The 24496-nt window shown below is 38.5% G+C and overlaps 1 protein-coding gene across 1 annotated transcript; it reads left to right on the top strand.

Annotated features, from left to right (window-relative positions):
* The first annotated feature begins 153 nt into the window (after positions 1-153).
* LOC139138205 (uncharacterized) lies at positions 154-17616 on the top strand. Its single transcript, XM_070706483.1, has 16 exons — positions 154-261; positions 5101-5191; positions 5649-5790; positions 7407-7895; positions 8208-8372; positions 8673-9406; positions 9556-9706; positions 10028-10891; positions 11139-11474; positions 11615-11691; positions 11913-12038; positions 12275-12406; positions 13602-13888; positions 14040-14196; positions 14352-14497; positions 14634-17616. The coding sequence occupies exons 1-16, from the start codon at positions 203-205 to the stop codon at positions 14992-14994; spliced, it is 4317 nt and encodes a 1438-aa protein (XP_070562584.1). The 5' UTR covers positions 154-202; the 3' UTR covers positions 14995-17616.
* The last annotated feature ends 6880 nt before the right edge of the window (positions 17617-24496 follow it).

Below are 24496 nucleotides of genomic sequence, written 5' to 3' on the forward strand. Positions count from 1 at the left end.
ACAAGTCACTTGTTGTATGCATCGATAACTTCAAGAACGGTTACCGACACGCCTATTGTTCAGTTAAATATAAAGTTGAAAATACTGAGAACACAAATTCTTTCTACCTACAAGCAGTGTGGGAAATTCCCGTCGTTCCACCGATCAAAGAATAGCTGTAGTTCATATACTGCGTTTGTTTGTTTGTGAACAATGCCAATGCATGCAGCTTGTCACGAGGGCGATTACTCTTGATTTACATTCCGGTGTGCTGTTCAAAAGGTAAAGTCAAACTTTTGGTTTCTGATGTCTCTTCTACTGTTCGGTTTATTAATTCATTTCTAAATCAGCTAACAGATACATAGTTAATTCAGAAGTAACGAGTTCTTAGTGTATGTGTGCTTCCAATTTAAATTTCACACCTACTTGAGGCACTGGTCCAAAGGTGCAACGACCATTGACTGCTCAGCAGTACAGAAGGTCTCTACACAATACAACTGTGAGCGCTAGTATCCTCGGCCTGGGTCGTTTCGTGTGCACCATAACGTTGGAGGTATTTATTTGATCGTAGAATCTAGATACTATTGATTTTCAGTTCTTAAAGGTACATTTGGGTTAAGTCTCTCCAACCACAGCGGTTGGAGGGGTTGTGCTTCGGGAAACCTGATTGTTGTACCAGTAGCCTGACTTCTTTGCCCACTCAACAGCCGGATTAGACTGACTGTCGCAACCCTTCTGAATGCGGATTCAAAAGTTTGTGACGTCACATGTCTACCGCGTACCGAAGACCCAAACAGCAAACAATGTCTGTAACCGCGATCCGTCACCTTGATATGCCCTGTTTTTCCTTTTGATATTGTAATTTTCCATGTTCGGACACTCAAACAGTCAATGTTTTCGGACCGTATGGGGAACCTTCATTAATTACAGGGAGGTAGGCCGGGGGAATTTCGTGCGCACCTGTACTGTAAAACGCGACCCTCCCCTATCCCCGTGTCTAAAATATGACCCTCCTCCTTGTCCGAAATTCTAAAACTTGAAGCCTCCCCAAATCACTGCTGTATTCTCCCCAGAATAATTGAAACAATATCAGCTAGTTTATATAACAATTGGTTTTAATGTAAGTTACGGACAGTAATTACAGGGGGGCTTGCGACGGTTTAGGAGGAAGGGTTGCAATTTATCACAAGCATTTTTCTAGGGTCACGGATTTGCGGGAGGGTCACCATATTTTGTGTAACTATAAGGCGGCAAGATGTGGCTGATGTAGTGCTTCACCCAAAAATATCAAATAATAATACATGGGAGTCCACTATCACGCATATTAATGACTATTCCCCCCAACAAGCTATATCTGTACATTTATATATGTTTGATAATATATGTAAATGACTTTGCTTGAAGTGGCAAGTAAAATATGCATGTGGGTAGCAGAAATTTGATTTTGGATTTCATTGAAAATATTGATTCACTATACACGGTAGTCTATGAGGAAACTATGAACAACGTTTTCCAATACAAAACTAGGTAAATCTGTGTATTTATGTACTCTTGATTATTGATATTAATGTACTTAATTAGACTAGGGTGTTTATTACAAGTTGATGTGTGTGCAAAAAAAATGATTTCGGAATTTCACCGAAATGTTGGTTCACTATAGATAGTAGTCTATGAGAGAACTATGATATTTTTTTTGCCAATATAAGACATAAAACTAACAATATCTGTGTATTTATAGACATTTGATAATTGACATACACTTTGCCACCTGTCCGATATGTATTTGTCTTTTGCCTTTCATCAGTTTTAACTGTTCAAGGTGTTTAATATAGAATACCACTGCATCTTCTTTGCTTGTCGATAATGTGTATGTAATTAAAAGAATCAATGTATTTCGTCGGTGATTTCCTATTCAGAAAATATCACATGGGAAATCAAAGGTTTGGCCGTTCAATCAGTTTCTGTTAAAATTGACAATCCCAACAAGATAGGTTTACAAAAAGTGACCATCCCACTCAATTCCCCGGGCCACCCCCTTTTTAGTGAAGGCTCCCTAACGGCGTTCGAACTCGAATGAAGTACAAGTACCTCACTGGACAGCGCGTTCAACGCGGAATTCGTGTTTCATTCATGTCATTGCTTTCAAGCACTGTCAGCTAAATTTACAGGTCTCAGATAGTGCCCGATTTCTTCCAGTTTTACATAGGCTTTTCGCATACAAAGACCAGGAACATTTCCATATTCTGAAGGTGAGGAAGAGCGCCGTTCTCAAGTCTATTCAGTGCGTCATTCCATCCATGCAGTGTGTCTATAGTCATGAATCTACCATTGGCAAATTCCGTCCATTATAACATTAGCTAGGGGCAGATCTACTAAAGGCCGATCAGACTTTAACAAATTCGACATTCCAGTTTTAAAGATCAACAATATTTAGGCCACTTAGAGGGACAACCTTTGTACAGCAATTTTTACATCATTGGTATATTAGCTGTACCAACACAAGAACATGAAGTGTTGTTTGCAGGAAAAGAGGACAAAGTGCATTACTGCGGAAGAGGCAATGTTATATTGTTATATTCAATCAACAGCAGGAAAAAAACAGATAATTTTAGTGGACAGAGTTAGGATCTCGAGGGGTACTCCTCTATGATTGCTATTTAGCAATTCCCAAGTCAAATCTATTCGAGAAATGAAACTCCATAGTAACAGCAGATGCGTTCATGAGCATAAAACAAAACAAGTATCCTATTTGTGGGACTAATACAAATGACCTCATGTGTTATAAATTTTTGATAACAGGAAGTATGTAACAAACGCCAGAGTTTACTGTAATGAAACTGTCAGAAAGAGTTCAGAGTGACTTGAAGCCGTTGCATTCAAATCTCAGGCTTGAAAACTCAGACTGAAAAAGAATCTGTCTTTCAAGCACATAAATAAATTACTATTCATTCCCCAATATTAACATATTAAATTGAAGCTATGTCTGCTATGTAAACACTTTCAATTGAAAAATTCTATTTGAAGGTTACTGAAATTGAAACTTTGCATAGGGCAATAAATGTGTTATCCTAAATAGATATTAATTTGATATAGATCCATCATTGAGTAAATATAAACTGTCAACTATCTTACATTTTATGTTACATTGCACAACATTCTTGATGACTTACTAGTGACAGATAATGATTAATACATGAGACGCTGTATAGTTATTCCTGGTAGTATTTATCACATTCTGACATCAACATGCCTGCTGTTACGGTGAGATCATTCGATGACCTGACATTTAGAATAACAATGCAGTCTAAACATGTACAGGCTGAGCCGACAAGCTGATTGCTGTATAACAGAATATTCTTTTTTGAACAGAAAATAATTGAAACCAGTTGACATGAATACAAAAGTGAAAAAGACCTTAAATAATGACCCTCAACAACAACAACAACAACAACAAATGACAATTATGAAAAGAAAGCTATTTGACAACGTCTTAATTCATTTATGCCAATGTAGTCAAAACATATGAGAGGGGACAATATATGGCTTTACCGTATGTGACAGCTGTAGCATGACAACAAAACATTGGTATTTACAACATGCCCCTGAAAAGGGTGATTAAATGCTTGCTGATAGAGAACTAACTGATGGAAATAGATCTCCTTATTTTTATGAGAAAATAGAATATTTGATCGCCGGAATAGTATCACCATTGCTTTGTTACAATGTCTGCTGTCATTCATGCGTTGTGACTTACTACAGAAGCGTATGTGGTTTTTTTTGCTCACACTGGTTGTAGCTGCTGATAAATGTGAATATTGGTCAAAGGTCATCCAAGGTAATATGCTCCCATTCCGGCCATGCTAAAGCCAAGGTCATCATATCATGTGTCAAACCAGCAATTAACCTCCTGGTTATGAATATAGTAAGGTTGAAAAATAGTGCTGTTCTCTTTGTTTGAAAGATAGTGCTCATCAGCATTCAGGTAATGGCTTAAAAAGCTAGATCAAAGTGTACGAAGGTGTTTGTTAGACTCCAATATGAGTTTCATTCAAAGGTCACATCAGTGTGGTAGAATGTGAAGTAATCGAGCTTTAATCCATTGATTTATAAGGCCCCTGAAGCCAATCAATGGGCCTTAAATTTTGCTAAGTCATTACATGGACTGCTATTGTTGTCTTTGCTCAACATTTATGTGGACTTGCCCGACCGTGTTAAGTTTGGTCAGCAAGAAAATAGCTTATTTTTATTGCTATGGGCTATGTCTCGGTACCGTTGCTAGGGTGAGCTTAATTTTTTTATTTAGTTATTCACATATACACACCGCCCACTGGTTAGTTTTGATACAATTAATATAGATTGCTGTTGCTAGGGGTAGGGTTCTTTTTGCTAGGAAATGATAATTCTGCTTTTGGATTAAATAGAGCTACCATAATATTCACTTTGTCGAAAAAGAATTTTTGAAGAGATCTTAAAGTTTAGGCTATTTTAAGCCTTATATTGCACCTTTGTTTGTATTGCCTTTGGCTTTAAGGGATCGATTTGAAACCAATTTCAAAAGCCAGCGTGTCTTGGGGGTATTTTCGTGTTAGTGAAAATATCCAAACTGCAAAAGCAGATAGTCTGTCAGCCATATATGATCAGTACAGATTTTGGTCCGAAGGTGAACTTTTTCCTGAATTGGTGTAACTTTTCAGATTTTCTGTAATTGAACTCTTCTCATAAGAAATCTTCTTATTAGTTTCCTATAGGAATCTAGTAACATCTTATATGCAAATTAGTAAGAGCAATTATCTTATAAGATTCTTATATGTATTTGTAGTGAAACCAATTTTGACCACTGAAATTATAAGAACCACAAGAAAATTGCTTACTCATTTTTCCTCTAATTTATTGTCTTTTCAAACGTGTGTAAGAAATTTAGTCTCTTATAGAATCTTAATAGATTTTTATAATATCTTTTACGAAGGAATCGTACGGGTCCTATTCCACATTGGGGAAAATGGCTGTCACATTATCACTTTCTATCTTCGCCCCATTGACCGATGACAGAACGACCAGCATGCATAATGTGATTCCTTAAGTTTCTCACATTATAATTATGATCACACATATGTATTTCAGAGCCATCGCAGTTGATAGAGCACAGCAGAGACATGCAATCATGAGCTGGAACGACACTCCAGAATATAGAAACAATCACTGGAATGACGGGGTAGGAAACAATGACTTCTTTATAGTCGAATATTTGAAATTAATGCATTCTATCTGTACTGTATGACTCTTTTAGGCAAATCTAATCCTGATTTTTTTTTTGGCTTTTGGCTTTAGCCATTTATTACCTGCTGTCTTTTATGCACATGTTTTTCTGCTCTTTTTATATTTTAATGAACATAATTATTGCATATTTGTGTCGCATCTGAACACTGTGTGAGAACAACTTTGGGCTCAAAAGTCTATCGAGATTAAATAGAGTGCAATAATAATAATAATAATAATAATAATAATAATAATAATAATAATTAATAATAATAATAACAACAACAATGATAATAACACTACTACTACTACTGCTTCTACTACTAGTGGACTATGACTGTACTGTGAAAAGAGTTTTTAAAATGGATGTTAACGTGTCTGATTTTTTCCTCACCGAAAAATACGTATTACAGAATTTCGTCGGCGACACGTTTTGTACCGAATCATCGACGTGTTACCCACCAAGCACCTATGACCAGGATACGGTTTACGATGACGTTGGCCTATCGTCGTCATCGCAGAATGGCACTGACGTCAGCCAAGCCTCTTCGACAGGTGGGTTCTGAGGTAACACCTACACATTTAGTGCAGGTGTTGCAAAGTGAAACTTCACATAAGTAGGCAACCAACTATTTGAACGGAAATTCCTAACTTATCAAGCGGAAGATAACAAGATTTTTTGTGCGGAGAGCTCTTTGTGCTTGAAAATATGCTATTATTTCATATTAGCGTGTCAAGTACGCCAATGCATCTTTCTCATTGGACAAGAGCTAATGCCGGCTGTCACAGCGATAAAATAGTCATATACCAATGTTAAAAACGGACCCCTTAACTAGCAAACGGGAACGATTACAAAGCGGGAAAAATTAATTATCAAATACAGTACATGGAGATGATTAACAGAGTTGTGTAAACGTTTCGAAAACTCCTTTAAGAACTTATCTAATTAGAGCATTTAGCTTGCGCTTTGCTACATCAGCGTTGTCACTTTTTGTTGTCCACGGTCACTTCCACTGCTTCAGTCGAGATAACCTTTAATGAACGATGCATGGTCCCGGGCACTGAATTTCCGTTCGCCGACAGTCGCTCAATCTTTGATTCTCCATTTTAGTGATAAAATTACGGAGAAAACTATTCAAAGCCCGAAACACAAATTTTAATATTATATAAAAGAGTAAACTCCTTTGTAGTTCGTCATACACTCCATTTGAGTAAATTTCGCTCCATGTAGCACTCGCCTGGTAATTCGCGATACATGTCGCACATTGTATTAACATTTCGGTTGTCACCAACCTACGGTGGAGCCCATTGCTTCACTCTAGATGTCTTTTGAATAATATTACAATTTTGAGGGAGAATAAAGGCTGCACGCAACTACACTCCCGTCATTGTTAAAAATTATCTTGCCGCCCAAGTGTATCCCCTCCACTACATCAGTAAATTTCCAATTTCACTTTGAAACAAAAAACCTCCTCGTTGCCCTATGTTATCCTCTCTCCGCCGACGGCTTAGTTTTTCTCAATTTTTTTCTTATTTTAGCAGAGTCCAACACGCTGCCAGTTCTCTGTGCAAGACAATACTAGTAAACATTTCTTTAACCACTGATAACAAATTCTCTCCCGCACCGACGAATTCAAAAAATGGCTTACGAATAAAATTTTGCACGAACAGCTTTGATTGCTGTCCTTAACTTTTTTAGCAGATAAAATAATAACTGTATTGGGATGCATTTTTGATGTACACACATACAATTTGGTTCACACTATTGGCTTCTAATTGAGTCCAGAAAAATATTGTTAAAATTTGAGTGTCAAAAGACTTGCCAGGTTCATACTGAGACCATTGTCTACCTCCCTGCTTGGTGCAAGATTTTGATGAGAAAAGAAAATTTTTATTCGTGTTCACACTGGAATTGAGTATCTGGTCTTTAAGTCTCTTATGACTTCACCCTAGGCCTACCGTCAGGGCGCCAACTAGGCCAAGGGCTACCTCTCTGACCTGACATAAAAAGTTCGCAAAGGCCTGACATAGCGGGCCACACCAGGGTCGCCATAGAGACGACCAGGTAAATTTTATAGTGTGATGGTAATGGTATAATCTTTCTATTCTTCTCTAAATCCAGTCGGCTCACTACATCCTGTACTCAGTCAAAGCTCTCTTTATCCTGACAGATTCATATGTGAAAAATCTAGAAGAAAAATTTGGTGCCAATATCATGTGCGCTGAAGCTGATGAAGACACCGTGGAGCATGATATTCTTCAACCCCTTGAAAACAACGGCATCCCCTGTTACTATCCACCACGTGACCGCCTACCGTCTGTGACAATCAAAGACAGTATTCGACGCGCCCTCAAACTACATCCTGTCACAATACTGCCTATTACCGTAGACTTCAACAGGGAGTGGTCGGATGAAAAGCTGTCCGATTTCATTCTCATTGGCCAAAAAGTTGACTTCAAGCGTTACATAGTAGTCAAAATGCATGACAAGGCTGAGATCCCGACCCTGTTTCGCAGCCTGGGTATCATACCCATCGACTTCACCAAGACGGGTAAAAGGCACTCCTGGGAATTGACCAAACTTCTCCGAGCGGCAAGCAAGAGAATTGAAAACTGCACAGGGGACAAACTTCAGACAGAAAATGCGAATAAGGCAGAAGGTGCTGTGTGTTACATATTGTGATTATGCAATGACCTATAAAATTTGACATTCTCTTTATAAACATTATATTATCACCTATAAATTTTAGACAAAGACAAAATTTTCCCAAATGCTGTATACATTTCAGATCAAGGTGTTCAATTACAAGATATTGTTTATTTCTAACGTCACATTCGATAAAGTGCTATTGGGGCAATACTGATATGTTTCGATGTCGTTCTTGATTTGGTAAGTCCAATGCTGTTGTCGATATAATTTATTTCATTTTTAACATTGTTTAACAACCTTGCCTTAAATATTCCTATACTAGGTCAGAATGAACGTCCAAATTATGTGAATAAAACGGAAAACCTGCAAGCAAAGGAGACTAATTCTCACGCGGACGAACCAACATTTACATCTGTTTTTGATGGAGATGGACACAACAGTTGCATGAGTGGTCCACAGATATGCAAGAAGTCTATGGAAGTTACAGGTACTATTTTCACATTGAAATTTTCATACTGTACTCCTCAACGAACCGGGAGAATTGAACTAACAAATGTGAGTGTTAGGGAAAATGTCACACATAAAATAACACAGACATATATAGTGAGGAATATTAAGATCTAGTTATGTTAAGTCTGTTGAAAGACTTCAAAAGCGGAACGGGTAAATGAGTGCATTTGAATGAATGGATAGACCGATAATAGTTATAGATAGATAAGAACTGTAATTAGAACTGAATAAATAGAATTGAAATAGGAACTGAATAACAATCTCTTCACATCTGCAGCCAGAAGTCACAAGGAACTCAACTTAAAGTGTTCTGTGCCTAATGGTATTAGTCATTTAAATGAAATATTCCAAGGACTACCAAAAGACAATCCAAGAAAAAGAACAACAGAACAATTCATCGTCGGAAAGATTATTCCAGAGTTGAGAGCAAAGAGGGATTATCGGACGTTGACTGACATGTTAGCGATGTTCAATATCAATGTCCAAACCCAAGTACTTGAAGCACTGTATAAATCCACAATCTTGCACATCCCAGATTTGGATGATCTATTGTCTATAGAGGATTTACTGTCAAAGTCACTCCAATCTCCAAGCAGCATCCCGAATTTAGCACATACAGCGAGAGTGTACACCAACGTCGTCTGTTCGATGCTGTTATTTCACGCTATGAACCAGCACTGTGGACACCAGCAGACAATAACATGCAACCTAAGCGGTCGAAGTATGCAGAAGTGGCAGACGCCAACACATCCCTCCAAACAAATAGTGATGAAATACTGTAGGGAAACGATCACAAAAGCTCGGGAAATGATTGAAAAAGTGAAACAAGGCAACGCAGGAAAATTGTTAGTATTCAAGAAACGTTCTAAGTTTGCCGAGGAAATAACTTCCTTACGAGAAATCATCGTGGATGAAGATGTTTCGGAGAAAGACGTCGAAGAGTGCATTCGTGTTATTGTGGCTGATTCGTGGTTTGATCAGTTTTTGAAGTCCACGTTCATTGCCCATATGGTATGTATATTTCTTACTTGTGAGTACTATTTTCTAATTTCAAGCCATCATTACAAAATCATATTGTGTCATCACAGTGTGTAATTGAACAAGATCTCTCTCTGTCTCTGTCTTTCTGTCTCTCTGTCTCTCTTTTTCTCTCTCTCTAGATCATTGCAAACGAAGAGGCACATGTTAAAGAAAGAGCACTGAAAATGATGCAGAGATTCGTCTACGAAAAGCGAAATGAAACAAGTACGAAGCTTCTCGTGCACATGTCAAAACTGTTGGTCTCCATACTCCAATTCAGCAGTGATGAAGGTGAAGCAACTTTCACAATGTCAACGCCTGACTCTTTTTTTCTTTGGAAATGTAGATCTCATCGTGATCATTTACTTGACACTTTGTCATTGGCACATAGGCAGAACCACAGTTGTGTTAAATAGTGGCGTTCCACGTACTGGGGAAATTGTATGGAGAGCAGGCACAATGTCTCCTTTAGTGTCTTGTCATTTTGCACAAGGTCAACTTTGTCATGATGGTAGTAGATTACAGATGTATTCGTAATATTACTTAAATAAATTCTATAATTTTCACAGAGTGAGCTAAGAATATATTCAATGAATCGTTTTCTGTTTGTAGATTTTTGCGCTGCTGTTGTAGACGGACTTGGTGATGAAATGCTTGGCCTCAGAGAAATGTGGAAATCTTTGAAAATTTTGAACGACAAAAGATCCAAAGACGTCGCTGTACAGTACATGGAGGAGGCCATTGGACCTTTGATACATCATCAATGCCGAGCGGTGAGAATGCATGTTACAAGAAGACTTCTTGTGAAGCAAGATAGCGATGGAGAATCATTAGTTCTTTCCCGTGCTCATGAAGTTTATCAACAGCACATTCTGAACACCTATCTTTGCCAGGGACTTGTCATCATCGGGGGCAAGTCCAAACCGAGCCAGTACAACCAGAATCCAAAATTTTGGTCTTGGATGGCAAATATGTTTGAGAAACCCGTGAAGGTCAATGTCCTTACTCCAGGGTCAGTTAAAAATTTCGTAGAGGGATTTTCTCGTAGCTCGACGTCTCTCAAATACTTCAGTCAGGAACTTGACAGTTTGTTAAAAGTTACACGGCATAGAAACATCGTCGACATTTTCGCCTTCCAAATCAGGCCAAGGCCGAACTTTATCATCACCGAAGCTTGGAGCGAAAACATCGCAGAATTCCTTATCAGGCGAGTCAAAGAAGATCGCCAGATGAGTGTTTATGACCTAATCAAACTTATACTGCGACCAATGTTGGCAGCCGTGATGTACTGTCACGAGAAAGGGATCATACTCCGTGACATAGTCTGCACAAATTTCTTCATTCAGAGAGATGACAAGGGGGAACTGCGAGTGAAATACCATAACTTTAGACTCGCCAAATCCCTGAAATGCGACACACAGTTGACAACTGAAGATGACAATATTTATGATGAAATTGATATTGAAGATATCAAAGGTTTGTAGAATCCCACATGACACTGTGTAACCATAAATTGTGTCCTTGAACTTCGAAATATATTCTTTGTGAAAGTTTGCAAGCCTGTCACACTTCACCAAGATTAATATATCGACATCTAATACTTGTGCTTTGGTCAATTTGCTTGTCAATATAAATATGGCACCCAAATCTAATTAAACTGACTAACTTGTAGGTCCTATGCACTGATAGAAACTTGTTTCTTACATTATCTATCGTTGAACAGGAAGCAAGTCTGACCCAGTACCAACACGGTACTCAGCCCCGGAATCACTCCTAACTTACTCGTACTCTGTGAAGTCTGACTCGTGGATGTGTTCCTGTGCAGCTTACGAGGTCCTAACCCATGGATGCCAACCATACACAGAACTCTATGGCATGAAAAGTGGCGATGTTGTGAAGAAGGTTTTGATGGGATACAGAATGAACCAACCTTCGTCGATTCCCGATGACCTCTACATGATGATTTTGGGGGCCATGATCATGAGACCAAACAGCCGTAGCAGTATTCGTGAATTCGATGAGCAGCTTGCAGACTTTCAGGAGAACTCGGGGTCTACAGGTATTTGACTTAACAGAAGTTCATTATAAGCTGAATTATACTGACAATGATATTCAATATATGTGGGAGTGGATATCTTTGCACTGTTATTTATCTCATTTATGACCGTTCATTTATTAAATATACACTCCGCATTTCAGCTGCAGCCGGTATGGCGTCATTAATGGCTTATCATCCACCAGAGAGAGACGCGAACCAACCCTTAGAACCTGACAGGGTGAGATAAACAATTCTTGTGTTCAGTATTTTTCACAGTAAAAAAAAGCATATTAAATAGACAAAGCATCAGTGAGTATCCGGGAGAAAGTGTCTTGCAGGACACAAAATAAAATCGATCGAATTGGTCAAATATAACAGGGTCACTAAAGACACTATACCTAAGGGCATTTTTAGTGTAGTATTCACTTTTGCCAACATTAGCAACGTTCTCTTCACCAGGGAATTCCAGAGGATCTACAAATGTACAACTCATCACCTATGTCGTTTCCGACTGGAAAGGTTATGGATTGTTATCCCTGCACTGCAAGTGAAGTTCGCGGAGCAGATGAACCAACTTTGACACAGGTACATAATTGTACACGTTCAAATAGTTTTGAATACTAGTATTGATATTTGCTAGACTATTTCGCCTTAATTGGTTTAACCCTTGTTAATCCTCTTTGTGTTCGAATTTTTGGGTCTATTTTCATGTTCGTACTTATGTAATCAGTGTTCAATGCAGAATTTGAATTTTGATCTTACTACCACCTACGATGGTATGATTTGAAATATTTTTTAAGTAATGTCATCTATAAATGTAGGACCGAAGGTCTTTCTTGGAGCGCATATGCAGTGACCGTTCTATTGAAGATAGCGAAAAACTGAAGAACTTGGCGAATGAACACATAGCACAGATAGTCAACATAGAACATCAAGAAGATTTCTTTCTGCAGGTTTGTAATGATCTGAAAAGCGATTTCGTAATACAGATTCACGTTTTCACTCATCAATATAATTATCGACGTTGTTGTACCAGTTCAATATTTATCACCGGCACGCCACATTGTGTTCGTTGTAGTAATTATCAAACTGATGGGGATTTCATGTTGTAGGGTGTTCTGTATTGTATGTATGTACGTTTGTTTTTATGTATGTATGTATGTATGTATGTATGTATGTATGTATGTATGTATGTATGTATGTATGTATGTATGTATGTATGTATGTATGTATGTATGTATGTATGATGTGTGTGTGTGTGTGTGTGTGTGTGTGTATGTATGTATGTATGTATGTATGTTTGTATGTATGTATGTATGTATGTATGTATGTATGTATGTATGTATGTATGTATGTATGTATGCATGTATGTATGTATGTATGTATGTATGTATGTATGTATGTATGTATGTATGTATGTATGTATGTATGTATGTATGTATGTATGTATGCATCTACGAACGTATGTATGTATATACGTACGTATGAATGTATGTATGCATTCATGCAGGCGTGCGAGCATGCATACATGTATGTATGTTTACTGCAAAACTCTCTCGACTCTTTTACTCAGATCTTTTCACAGAATTTTGAAAGGTATTAAGGGCTCAAAAACACAAGTTACATATTTTTTCTTAATTGTTTGCATTTAACAGAAGTGTCCATTTAAGAATAAAAAGCGAAACTTCTCTTTCACCTCCGCATAATTTACACTTCACATTACACAATTTGACATTCTTGATACCTGTGCTGGTGTTTAAGAATATTCAAAAAGTAAACAAAGATTTGGTGGCAGAAAAGCTATTCGCCACAGTCCTATTGAAACATTCTTTTAAAATCTGCTAAAAGCAGAAGGAAACTATCTCTTACAGTTTTTCCGTCTTGAAATGTTTTAGTGTTTTTGATATTCTTCGATACGTGATTTGTTGGTCAGAACTATCCGCCAATAGTTTACCTTTCATCTCAAAGTCGATATGCACATTAACTGCCATGCCCGGCACCTACGCTACGTTTTGGAAATTAATCAGAGTGAGACTTAAGGTGTTTGAAAGAGTGCATATCACACACGTAATAGCGGTAGCTGCCGAATCACAGACGCTGTTTTTCAATCTGCTGACAAAATCAACAATGTGATTTTTTTACCCACAGAAAACCAGATTTGACGGTGGCCTGCCCTTACTACAAGTATGCCAATTGAAGCTGTATGACGCCGATTCTGTTGTTGGGCTCCTTGAACAAGTAGCAGTTGGTTTGCAGTCAGCACACTCAAAGGGCTGGGCTCATTGCTGCTTGAAGGCGAAGTACATTTACGTAAATCAGGGAGTAGCTAAGATCTTTCGATGGGGTAGAGCAATTCGACCCGAGGTTCGTCTGTACGACAAGGGGCCATTTGAAGCTGTACATATTCAACAAATGCCAGAGGACATGAGAAGATGGTATGATTCATTCCCATTCGTCTTTGCTGTAACCACGTTTTTAAGTCATTAAAAACATATAGCATCGTGTTTTGTGAGATGCTGCCGGCAACGAAGTTGTCAATGGCTGTTGGCAATCGGTGAAAATGTATTTGTCTTTTCTTGATTAAAGGGCACCCCCGGAGACCGTGTCGTCGGGAATATTCAGCCAGCCTGGAGATGTTTTCATGTTTTCTCAGATTTGCTGGGAGGCTTTCAATGCTCTTACTGAAGACCAGACCGAGCCTGAGGAGCACCTTGTGCCATATCCACATCAACATTCACATGAGGTAATCATCAGATGCACCTATCGTTCATGCTAAAAGATGGTTTCATTTCGCATACTCGCATTGCTTTTCATATCAAGTGGTTACAGATATATCAGCAATGATGGAAAGTCAAGTCTTTGAAATTATGCTAACAGTGTATTCTTTATTCATCTAAGATTATGGACCACCTGTGTCGACAAGAGCGCCAGCTTCAGCCACCTGTCTGTCCTGAATGGCTCTATGGACTGATGAAGAAGATGTGGCTCTGTGAAAAGAGTAGGCGGCCACCGTTTTCTCTCATATTACAGTGCTTCAAGACAAAGTAAGTCGACCATTTTAGCTTGGTTATCCACTCTAATGTATCAATGTAGCTCTGTGTCTATCAATACAACTGCATTCACTTCGCTACTGTCTATATCATTATGCAGAAGTCATTGACACTGTCCATGTATCCGTAGATCCCTGGAACCATTGACGAAGAGTGAAAAGCTGCATTCAGGCGATCTTTCTTTGCCATTGAAACGATCAGTAAGAATCGCATTTATTCAACAACGACTATCACTTGATGACCAGCAGTCCAAGTACTACGAACGAGGCTCAAGGAACGAACGCAAGGTGAAAAACCAGGAGATCTCATCATATGTGAAGGAAAAGAAAGATGTAAAGTTTCGGACCCAAAATCACCTTTACGTGAACAATGGAGTTGCTGCAGTTGAGATTGGAGCGGCTACAAAATGCTTAACGCACCGTCCTGGAGAATCCATGAACACAACTGAAGTCAACATGCAACAAAACCGCCCTACTTTGCCCAAATGTTGATGCTACACACAAACGAACTGTTGTGTTTAGAGAACACCACTGTTGCCATTTACAGTCTTGCAAAATCTGTACCAACAAACAAGTAATTGATGGCATTTCTACCAAACGTAGCTACCATAATGAACAGAGGGGGAAAGAACCACAAGAAATGCAACAACCATCATTAGTCACTGATATGAAGGGTTTTGGTAGGCGCTCAACTTCATCATCGGCAGTCAAGCGTGTAGAACGTCCAAAAGTAAACATGACCAACAGCCATCATGGTTCAAATGTCCGTGCCCAAAATACCTACATTATGGACCTAAAAAAACCGCAGTCACCGTCGTTAAAATCGGTTGGTTTTGAATCCGTCCTTAATAAACCTGCCATGCTACCGGATATGGACAGTTCTGACGTTGATAGTATTCGATATGAAAATCCCGAGGAGACAACAGATGAAGAAGACCGTGGAGAGCATTTTGTTTAGACTATCAACGAAAATACCTAACGTAGAACGCATCTCGGGGACAGAAATTTAGGCTTACAAGGTTTATCCATTCCCTTCTGACTTACCGCTTGTGGGGGCTTATTTTAAAGCTCCTGAAAAAGAAAAGTTTTCAACGTCTTGGTTTTTCGAAAATCGAAAATTTTTTCCCATAGAATTTACACAGGGATGACTGCCATTTCGAATTTCAAATATCGGGAAATCTTAGGAAATTTGTCTCTCAAGTACCAAAGTTTGCACGATGACCCCTGATTTTTATTCTTGCTTTGTTAAAAGAATGGTATTTAGGAAAACTTTTGAGCAAAAATATGTCTTTTAATTTAGAGGCACATATCACCGTATAAGCTAAAATGACGTTAACCGAGACAAAGCTCATTTTTAATCATAAATATTCTATTTCCATCACGAAACAAAAATACATTTTGATTAAAGTGAGGGCAAGCCATTTTATTTAGCGGGAAAATATATCGATTAGTGGCCTTTTCTCGGCTTGATTACTTTGACTTGAAGAACACGTGGATTACGCTTGTAATCTAGTAGGAAAAGTTCTATGTCACGGTTTGAGTCAGTCTGTCATTCGGAGTTACATTGGGTGATTCGGGTAAATCTGACGGGTAAAATCATGGTCAGTCACCTTTTATTATTTTGTAATAAGTAATGATTTTCAGCTTAAAGGTAAAGCAATTAATAAATTAAGGAGAAGCAAGAAGTTGCATTAATATCAGTTAGTTCAGTGGTAGACAATATAATTGCAGACAGACTTTTTGTCAACGTGTCAAAAAGTCACGAACAAACTAACGATCTTTATGCAGTTTTGTATGCACATGAGGCACACTCACTGAATTCCCCATCCAGCAATGTTAGACATTCTCATTTCTTTATCACAAAGGTCATACAATGCTACACTTTCCTTCTGTATGAGATTTTGTTGAAAATGTAATACATAGCATCACTCTGTATCTGAATGAAAAAAACAAACAACAGGCAAAACAGATAATTTGGCTGTCTTGCTGGAAGTGAAACGATCAAGTTCATTGCAAGTTCAAGATGGCGCCGCTTTTTTACATCAGATTGTTACATCATTAAGAGTGAACGTAGATTCATACCGTGTCAAGTATTCTGCAGTCTGAGAGTTTTCTTAAAATTAAGGTGGACACATGATGATGTCATTTATAATAAAATATTTTCATTTGAAAACATGCTGGAATAAGATTAAACATTGCTATTTACTTTAATGTAGATTACCAGTCGTTTTGCTTGGCTTTGTAAATAACCGAAAAATTTTACCGGGTGTTTGTACAAATTTATTTCATTTCACCAGGGAAGGTTCGATCTAGATTATTTCCACCGACACTTTCCCGATGATGTATGGTTCAAACTACAAAATGTATTTAAAAACATAAAAGTTTGTACACTACAGAAGAAAGTTCTTCACGTCGGTCTTGGGACACCGAAGGATTCAGTATTTGAAGTTGCCAATGTTTATCTACAGGGCAGTGTATTATTTACTTTTCACGTTTAGTGCTTTACAGAATTACCTGTGCAAATAAAACACCAGAGAGTTTTACACAAATAGGTCACAAAATAAGCTTCACCTATACCATTTTGAATCCAAACCATGTAATTACGAAAGACTTTTAGTATGGAATGTAAACAAAAAACTCATCCGTGAAACAGCTATGGGCCAACCAGGATTAGTCACATGGTCAGACCAATAAACAGACAATATCGCCCAGAATTAGTCAGTATTGTCAGATGTACACTCAAAAACAAATCGTAGTAAACACTGTCGAATAATAGACTGCTGCATACCATTCCTGTATCTTGAAACCATTAACTTGATGCATCAAACCATCAAATTTACAATACGAAGAAACTAACCCGTTTCACTTTACACAAAACAAAGAAATAGGCGCCCTTATCTGAAGTCGAAGGTCAGCAGGACAGATAAAAGAACATCGGAAGTGATTAAGAAAATAGGGCGCTATACTATACAACTTTATTTAGAAATTTGGCCTCAACAAAGATGATTGTAATTTTGATTTGATGATGATGATTATGATGATGATGATGATTATGGTTGCCATTACCTGAAAGATAATGCGACAGTGAGCAGACAATAAATGATTTTTAATTTGAAAGTGCTCTCCATGATCATCATTTGAAATATCTCTTTCAATGATGACCTAGTGTCAGTTTTCGGCTCAACTGGTATCAAACAGTTTGTACACTGTAACGAACCCTCTCGGAAAGTGTCATTTGCAAGGTTTGCTGTTCGGGTATGCAATACATCGACGGTTTCTCTCAAGTTTCTCAGCGTGGCCAGAATGCCCGGGAGACCTTGATGTTCGAACTTTGACCTGTAAAAAGCTGTAACATTTGTAGTTCTGTGGCATCATAGTCCCTTCCACCCACATAGAGCTTGCGCTGACGCGATGTTTGTGGAAAACAGAGGCTTGGGGGAAAACCAAGACAATAAACGTATCTCGTGACAGACGTGACCGGCAGAACATTCTTTATGTAATGGGAGCGGCAGTTCCTTTTCATTCAACATGAATGAAACATTATTTACAAGACTAGGTGCCTGAAGTCAGTTCACACCATCTTTTTTACGTTAATGCATAGTTACACCATGGACCTTTTGTGGTCTGTTACACCACCAGTGACGAATATGTCAACCTTCCTAGCAACCATAGTATTTCTTCTGACCTGGAAATATATTATTTACTCAAACCTTTGCCATTTTTTCATGAATTACAATTGATTTGTAAAATGGTCAAGAAACAAGAAGTACAAAAACAATTTCAATGGCGTACAGCAAGGAAACAAATTCAACTCAACAGTAAATCGTCTTCATATAAGTAAGAGAGAAAATGAAACGTAAACTGTGTTTTGCTCGACGAAGGAAATCAGGTGACGCCTTGACCTTGAAATCTTACAAGATTTTTAAAATTCAGGTGCAAAATAGTCACCTATTGTGTTTTCATACTGAAGATAAAGTCCAACATGACGTTTTCGAACGAGCATAGAACTTATAAACTACATTTTATTGTGTATATCATAAAAGAGGACAGCAGTAGATACTTTTAGCAAAGCCGGGAAAACGATGCCTGTGCGCCCTCGCGCGGTGGTTTTATTATCCCTCCCGAGAGCCATGACCAGGTCTGGACCCGTCTTTGACAATAGTGTACCCTGATGTCCACTTGGGGTGTTTATATGGGTTACATTGTAACTCTTCCTCACTTAATAAGGTAGAACGCACCTCGGGGACAGATATTCGGGCCTTCAAATTTTATCAATTTTCTTCTGACCTATCACTTGTGGGGGCTCATTTTGAAGCTCTTGGCGAAAGAAAAGTTTTCACCGTCTTAGTTTTTCGAAAATCGAAAATTTTATTTTTTCCCATAGAGTTAACACAGGGATGGCGGCCATTTTGAATTTCAAATATCGAGAAATCGCAAGTTATTTGTCTCTCTAGTACCAAAGTTTGCACGGTGACCCCTGATTTTTATTCTTGCTTTGGTAAGAGAAAGGTTCAAAGTTTCACTGAGGAAAATATGAGCAAAAGTTTAAGTCTTTCACTTTCGAGGTGCATATACCTAAAGCGTCCTTAGAGCGTTAATTTAGGGCGATATATGTAGTCTCGCACTTCTGTAAAAGTTAAAGAATCCCACTCAACAAAAAACCACGACTCATGAGGAGATATACATAATTTTCGACAACTCATTGCTTGTATGAGTCAAATTTTAAGCCATTTTCGATACTATTTTTCTTTGTTTTTGTATAGTTATATTGAAATGATCAGTATATGGCTTGTTATCACAAATCACAGAAAGAGATTACACGGCTTCTTGCAAAGTGTGATTATGTTTTGTCGCTAGCGGTTATAAGATGCAAATATTACATTGTAAAAATAAATTTCAATCGTGGAACAACAATTCGTGTCCTTGACAGAGGTAGACCTCCTGGTGAATGACATCAACCTTCAAAAATATCGGTTACTGAAGTTTAAGGTACTGTATAGTTATTCTTTGCCCAGAAATTTGCACAGATTTATAACCACTCGGCTTCTTAATCACAACCACTGAACGTTTTAAGTTGCTCTGGGTCTAAAAAAGTGCCAATAATAGTTTTAAGTTTGTGGTCTCTTTAGACACGCATTACAATACTTTCACTGTTGATAACGGAATGCAAATTAACCTTATATGTCAGCTAAGTTTAGTTTTCTCTTAAATCGAAAAATTATCCCTATACAAGGGGGTGTAGCGGCCATTTTGAATGTCAAGTTTATCTGCATTCCGTATATTTACTCAGTGAACCCGGATTTATATTCCTGGCCACAAAATGGGATGTTTTGGAGTTTCTATCAGTATAATATGAGCAGCGGATGTGTGAAAATTTCTGTTACGAGCACATCTTAACTGAGCTGATAGGTCATTCTTACAGAACAGTTGGCCGATGACGATAGAGTACATTTCCCATATTATGTTTTGCAGTCGGCGATAAAGTGTGATATTTAATTACGCATACTTGCATCCTAGCGAGAAGTCACGTTGTCCTCAGTACTTGATTTCTAAAGCACGTTGTGCGATGCATTTCTGTACCACATGCGCTTGTGGAGTTGTCAATGCGCTATGCAGAAATAAGGCTGCGTTCACAAAAAACGGTTAGGGGGCTGGAGGAATTCAGGGGGGATTCGAAAATTTTGGGGGTAGTAGAGGGGGGACTTGAAAATTTTGCTCTACCTGTAGGGGGGGGACTTGAAAATTTTTGGTTCTCTTTTGTGTTTTACATTTTCCAATTCCAAGTTTTTGTAGGTAATTCAATGAAAAATGAATACCATTTTTATGTCATCAAAATGTTGTAATTTTAGTGGTAATTTAACAAAATCTAGAACCATTTTGTTACATTTCATGACTTTTATCTCGAAAAATCTAAACGTGTGATTTGTCGTAAAAAAACAAACTTGAGCCTAATAACTGGGCAGAAGCTGCAACTGTTAATGATTTCTGCAATATTTCTATGCAACTACGGTTTCTTGCTATCTCCCTTCAGCATGCTCAAACACACAATATTTAGTTTGTCGACAAAGCCTGTATATATAAATATAAATATGTATTTGGTGATAATTTAATTGAAGTCCAACTGACCACAACTGACAGTCAGTTGTCAGTGATACAAATGCATGGTACACATACATAGGCTGTGATAGCAAGCTGAATACTAATCAATTCAACGTGCTGTAGGGAGTAGAACAAGAACGCAGTTGTATAAGGTGAACAAATATATTGCCAAAATTATTAAAGTTAATACAGCTACTGCCTACGGGTAGTGTCACTATCATTAATGCTCTGCTACTGTAGTGTCACTGTTACTGCATACCTGAGCAGTGACAGAGATAGCTCTGACTCTGTTGTACATTGTAGTTGAAGAAGAGTTTGGGTCAAATGACGCTCATGACAGTGAAACATACTTGCATACACAAGATCAGGCCAGAGAGCAACACACGGAAGAACACATAGAAATTTTTGAATTCTGGCATATGAGAATAATCAAATATTAAAGAAAAAAGATGGGGTCACCATGCTTGCTTTTTTAAATTTTCAAATTCTTGTTATAAAATGATACAGAAGTAAAACTTTGAACAGTAAAGACTAAAAGAAAAAAATATGTGACCAAATGGAATTATTTTTTAACCAAATTTGCAATTATTACACCCAACATTTCAGAGATTAAAACATTTATTTGATGGAATATTTTAAACTTCCAGTATTGTTAATTTTGAGTAGCATCTAATCCATATATGCCTTGTAATTTTGAAACAGATTTTTTGTTGGTCACTGTGATCAGTTTTTTACAATATGGCAATTAGCCAGAATTCACAATTTGCCTACTCTCTCATGATTGTCATTTTGTGTGCTCTTCAGCAGGAGCAGTTGACCTGGCCAGAGTTGGATTAACTCGTTGGCTTTAAGACCAATAAATCTAAAAAATTCACTGATTCATTTAAAGAACTTGCCTTTGGAATATAACCATACAAAGTGCTAATACAGGTAATGTTGAACACCTGTGAGCAGAGTGGCGCAATACATGTTTATTTTTTCTGCGCTCACATCCTTTAAAAATATGCGGGCCTGTGATAGTTGGGGGGGGGACTTGAAAAATTTTGACCATATAGAGGGGGCATTTTAAATTTTTTTTAGGGTACTTAGAGGGGATCTGAAAAAAAAGATTTTAATCGAGATTCCTCCAGCCCCCCCCCCCCACAATCGTTATTTGTGAACGCAGCCTAACCGTGACGGCTCTGCACTTGACATTCCACTTTACATTGCCTGTGTTCTGTAAATCCGTAGACCAATTCGTTACATGTCAACAACAGGATGTTTCCAGCGAAATCTCCCAGAACGTCATCCAACAGTGTATCCGGCACAGAATTTGGGTGCCAAGACCATTTTTCTAATTGGCTGTTCACTTTTACCCTAGAGTTTACACCAGATAATTATCTGTAGAGGAGGTCATTCAACAATATCTAGGTTATCTGACCGAGTATAGCTTGACTTTCAATGGAAGGTGAATAATTTTTAACATGTGCATGGCGAACGAACTCATTACCTTGCACCTCGACCCCCTAACTAAATCCAAGAAAACGACAAGTTCGGTAGTCTCGGTGACCCAGACTCTCTGTTGGGGGCGCTGTCGCTTCCGCCCCGGGCAGGCGGCAGAAGTTGCAACTGAAAAATGACCTTAGGGCAGTTCAGAGCGGAGTAGACATGTGCACAACATCCAATGACGTCACTGAGGAACTGTATGTCTGCCCTGAGGGCAGCTCAGATATTGCTGCCCTCGGGGCAGATTGGCAGATAGGATAGGAAATGTATGTCTGCCCTAAGGGCAGCTCAAATAAATTGCTGCCCTCAGGGCAGATTGGTAGATATACATAATACTTTAAGGATAGGAAATGTATGTCTGCCCTAAGGGCAACTCTAATATATTGCTGCCCTCAGGGCAGATAGGTAGATATACACTAAGCAAAACTTATTGCTGCTCTAAGTCCAGATTGGTAGATTACACTATGCAATAGGATATATAAATATGTCTGCCCTGAGGGCAGCAATATGTGTGAGCTGCCCTCAGGGCAGACATACATTTCCTATCCTGAAATTATTGCATAGGGTATATCTACCAATCTGCCCTGAGGGCAGCAATATCTGAGCTGCCCTCAGGGCAGACATACATTTCTTATGCTCACACATCATTGCATAATTGCATATCTATCAATCTGCCCTGAGGGCAGACATATATTTCCTATACTATCTACCAATCTGCCCCGAGGGCAGCAATATATCTGAGCTGCCCTCAGGGCAGACACACATTTGCTATCCCATCTACCAATCTGCCCTGAGGGCATAATTGTATATCTATTAATCTGCCCTGATGGCAGCAATATATCAGAGCTGCCCTCAGGGCAGACATACATTTCCTATCCCATCTACCAATCTGCCCTGAGGGCAGCAACATATCTGAGCTGTCCTCAGGGCAGACATACGCTTCCTATCCTATCTGCCAATCTGCCCTGAGGGCAATAATCTATCTGAGCTGCCCTCAGGGCAGATATACAGTTCATCAGTGACGTCATTGAATGTTGTGTACATGTTTCCTCCACTCTGAGCTGCCCTTGGGGCAGCGCTGCCCTCAGGTCATTTTCCAGTTGCAACTTCTGCCGCCTGCTCCGCTCGGGCGGAAGCGACAGCGCCCCCAGCACAGAGTCTGGGTCACCGAGACTACAAGTTCGGTAGGTCGAAAACTTGGGGACAACATAGAATGGTCAAGTTTAAACTGCTTTACATTTAAGGTTTCAGAACAACAAACATTCTAAAAATACAATCGTATAGCGCTGACTGATCATCATTCAGATAGTATGGTTTCCATGGCACACCCTTGGCATGGTCGTCAATTCGATCAAAGGTACAAATTTGCACAAGATAGAACTAAATGTCCCCTTTAAGGCCGCGAAGATATACCTCAATTCGCTTTTCACGTGTTAACCTCCACGGTTTTGCTGAGAGTCTTGTTTGAACGGACGAATGTTGAACAGTCACCCGTGTTGGTGTAATTGGCGTAACATACCTTTTGATTACCATGCGTATTCAACGAACACTGAGTTTTTTTAGCACTCTAGGCCACTTTTCAGTACATCGAGACTTTCGACTTTAAGAGTGACTGTCCTTGATTGTAGCAACGGTCGGTAGTACACAAACAAAACTCGACGATTTGTCAGTGCTACTGGGTGGCGTTTGCTTTACCATGAACTCTCGGATTGCATTGACAGCGGCATCTAAGTTTCCCATTTCCTTTTTACTGAGAAAAACCAACACAAGCCCTGTGTGTGTTATTTTAGATGCCTTTACAAGGTCACTTACTTCTCTAGCGCATGCTTGGTAGTAAGGCCAAATGTGTATGTTTCTGGCGGGTAACCCGACCGATCCTGGAAAAAAACCGCCTACCCTGGACAAAGTTTCTTATTTACAAAAATAATCTATTAAATTCTCTAAATTTTACAATATTTTATGGTTATAAGCCACCAAAAAGAAAAAAATTAGCAACATTTCCTCCGGCCTACCTACCCTAATTGTTACTAGAAAATATTTTTATTTGGCCTAAATAAGAACAGCGTTAACTTCGTAGTTTTTCAACGTCTCCGCCGAAGATTTCTTACACCAATTTATCTAGTACCGTTCATTAGACCGTTACATCTCACTAACCAAATGTATACAGGATAAGCCCATTGACCAAAGACTGGGCAATCCCTCTTTCTTTTCTTCAAATAGTAGAACATTTCCAAAACTCGTATTGTACTTTTTTTCTTTTTAACTTTGCTATGTTGTATACATGTACCTTCATGTATCATTTATCGTTTATTTTAAGAAATTTATAATCTCCTCCAAAGCCGTTTAAATACAAAATATTAGCCCAGCTGCTAACTCAATACGTGATGTATGATGTGCAATATTATTTTGA

The sequence above is a fragment of the Ptychodera flava genome, chromosome 8 (assembly GCF_041260155.1).
Source record: "Ptychodera flava strain L36383 chromosome 8, AS_Pfla_20210202, whole genome shotgun sequence".
Classification (NCBI taxonomy): domain Eukaryota; kingdom Metazoa; phylum Hemichordata; class Enteropneusta; family Ptychoderidae; genus Ptychodera; species Ptychodera flava.

Excerpts from the sequence above, each read along its gene's own strand:
- LOC139138205 (XM_070706483.1), top strand. The coding sequence starts at position 203 with ATGCAGCTTGTCACGAGGGCGATTACTCTTGATTTACATTCCGGTGTG. Across the intron at positions 8,373-8,672 it reads GAAGTCTATGGAAGTTACAG|CCAGAAGTCACAAGGAACTC; the intron begins GTACTATTTTCA and ends TCACATCTGCAG. Across the intron at positions 11,692-11,912 it reads AACCCTTAGAACCTGACAGG|GGAATTCCAGAGGATCTACA; the intron begins GTGAGATAAACA and ends TCTCTTCACCAG.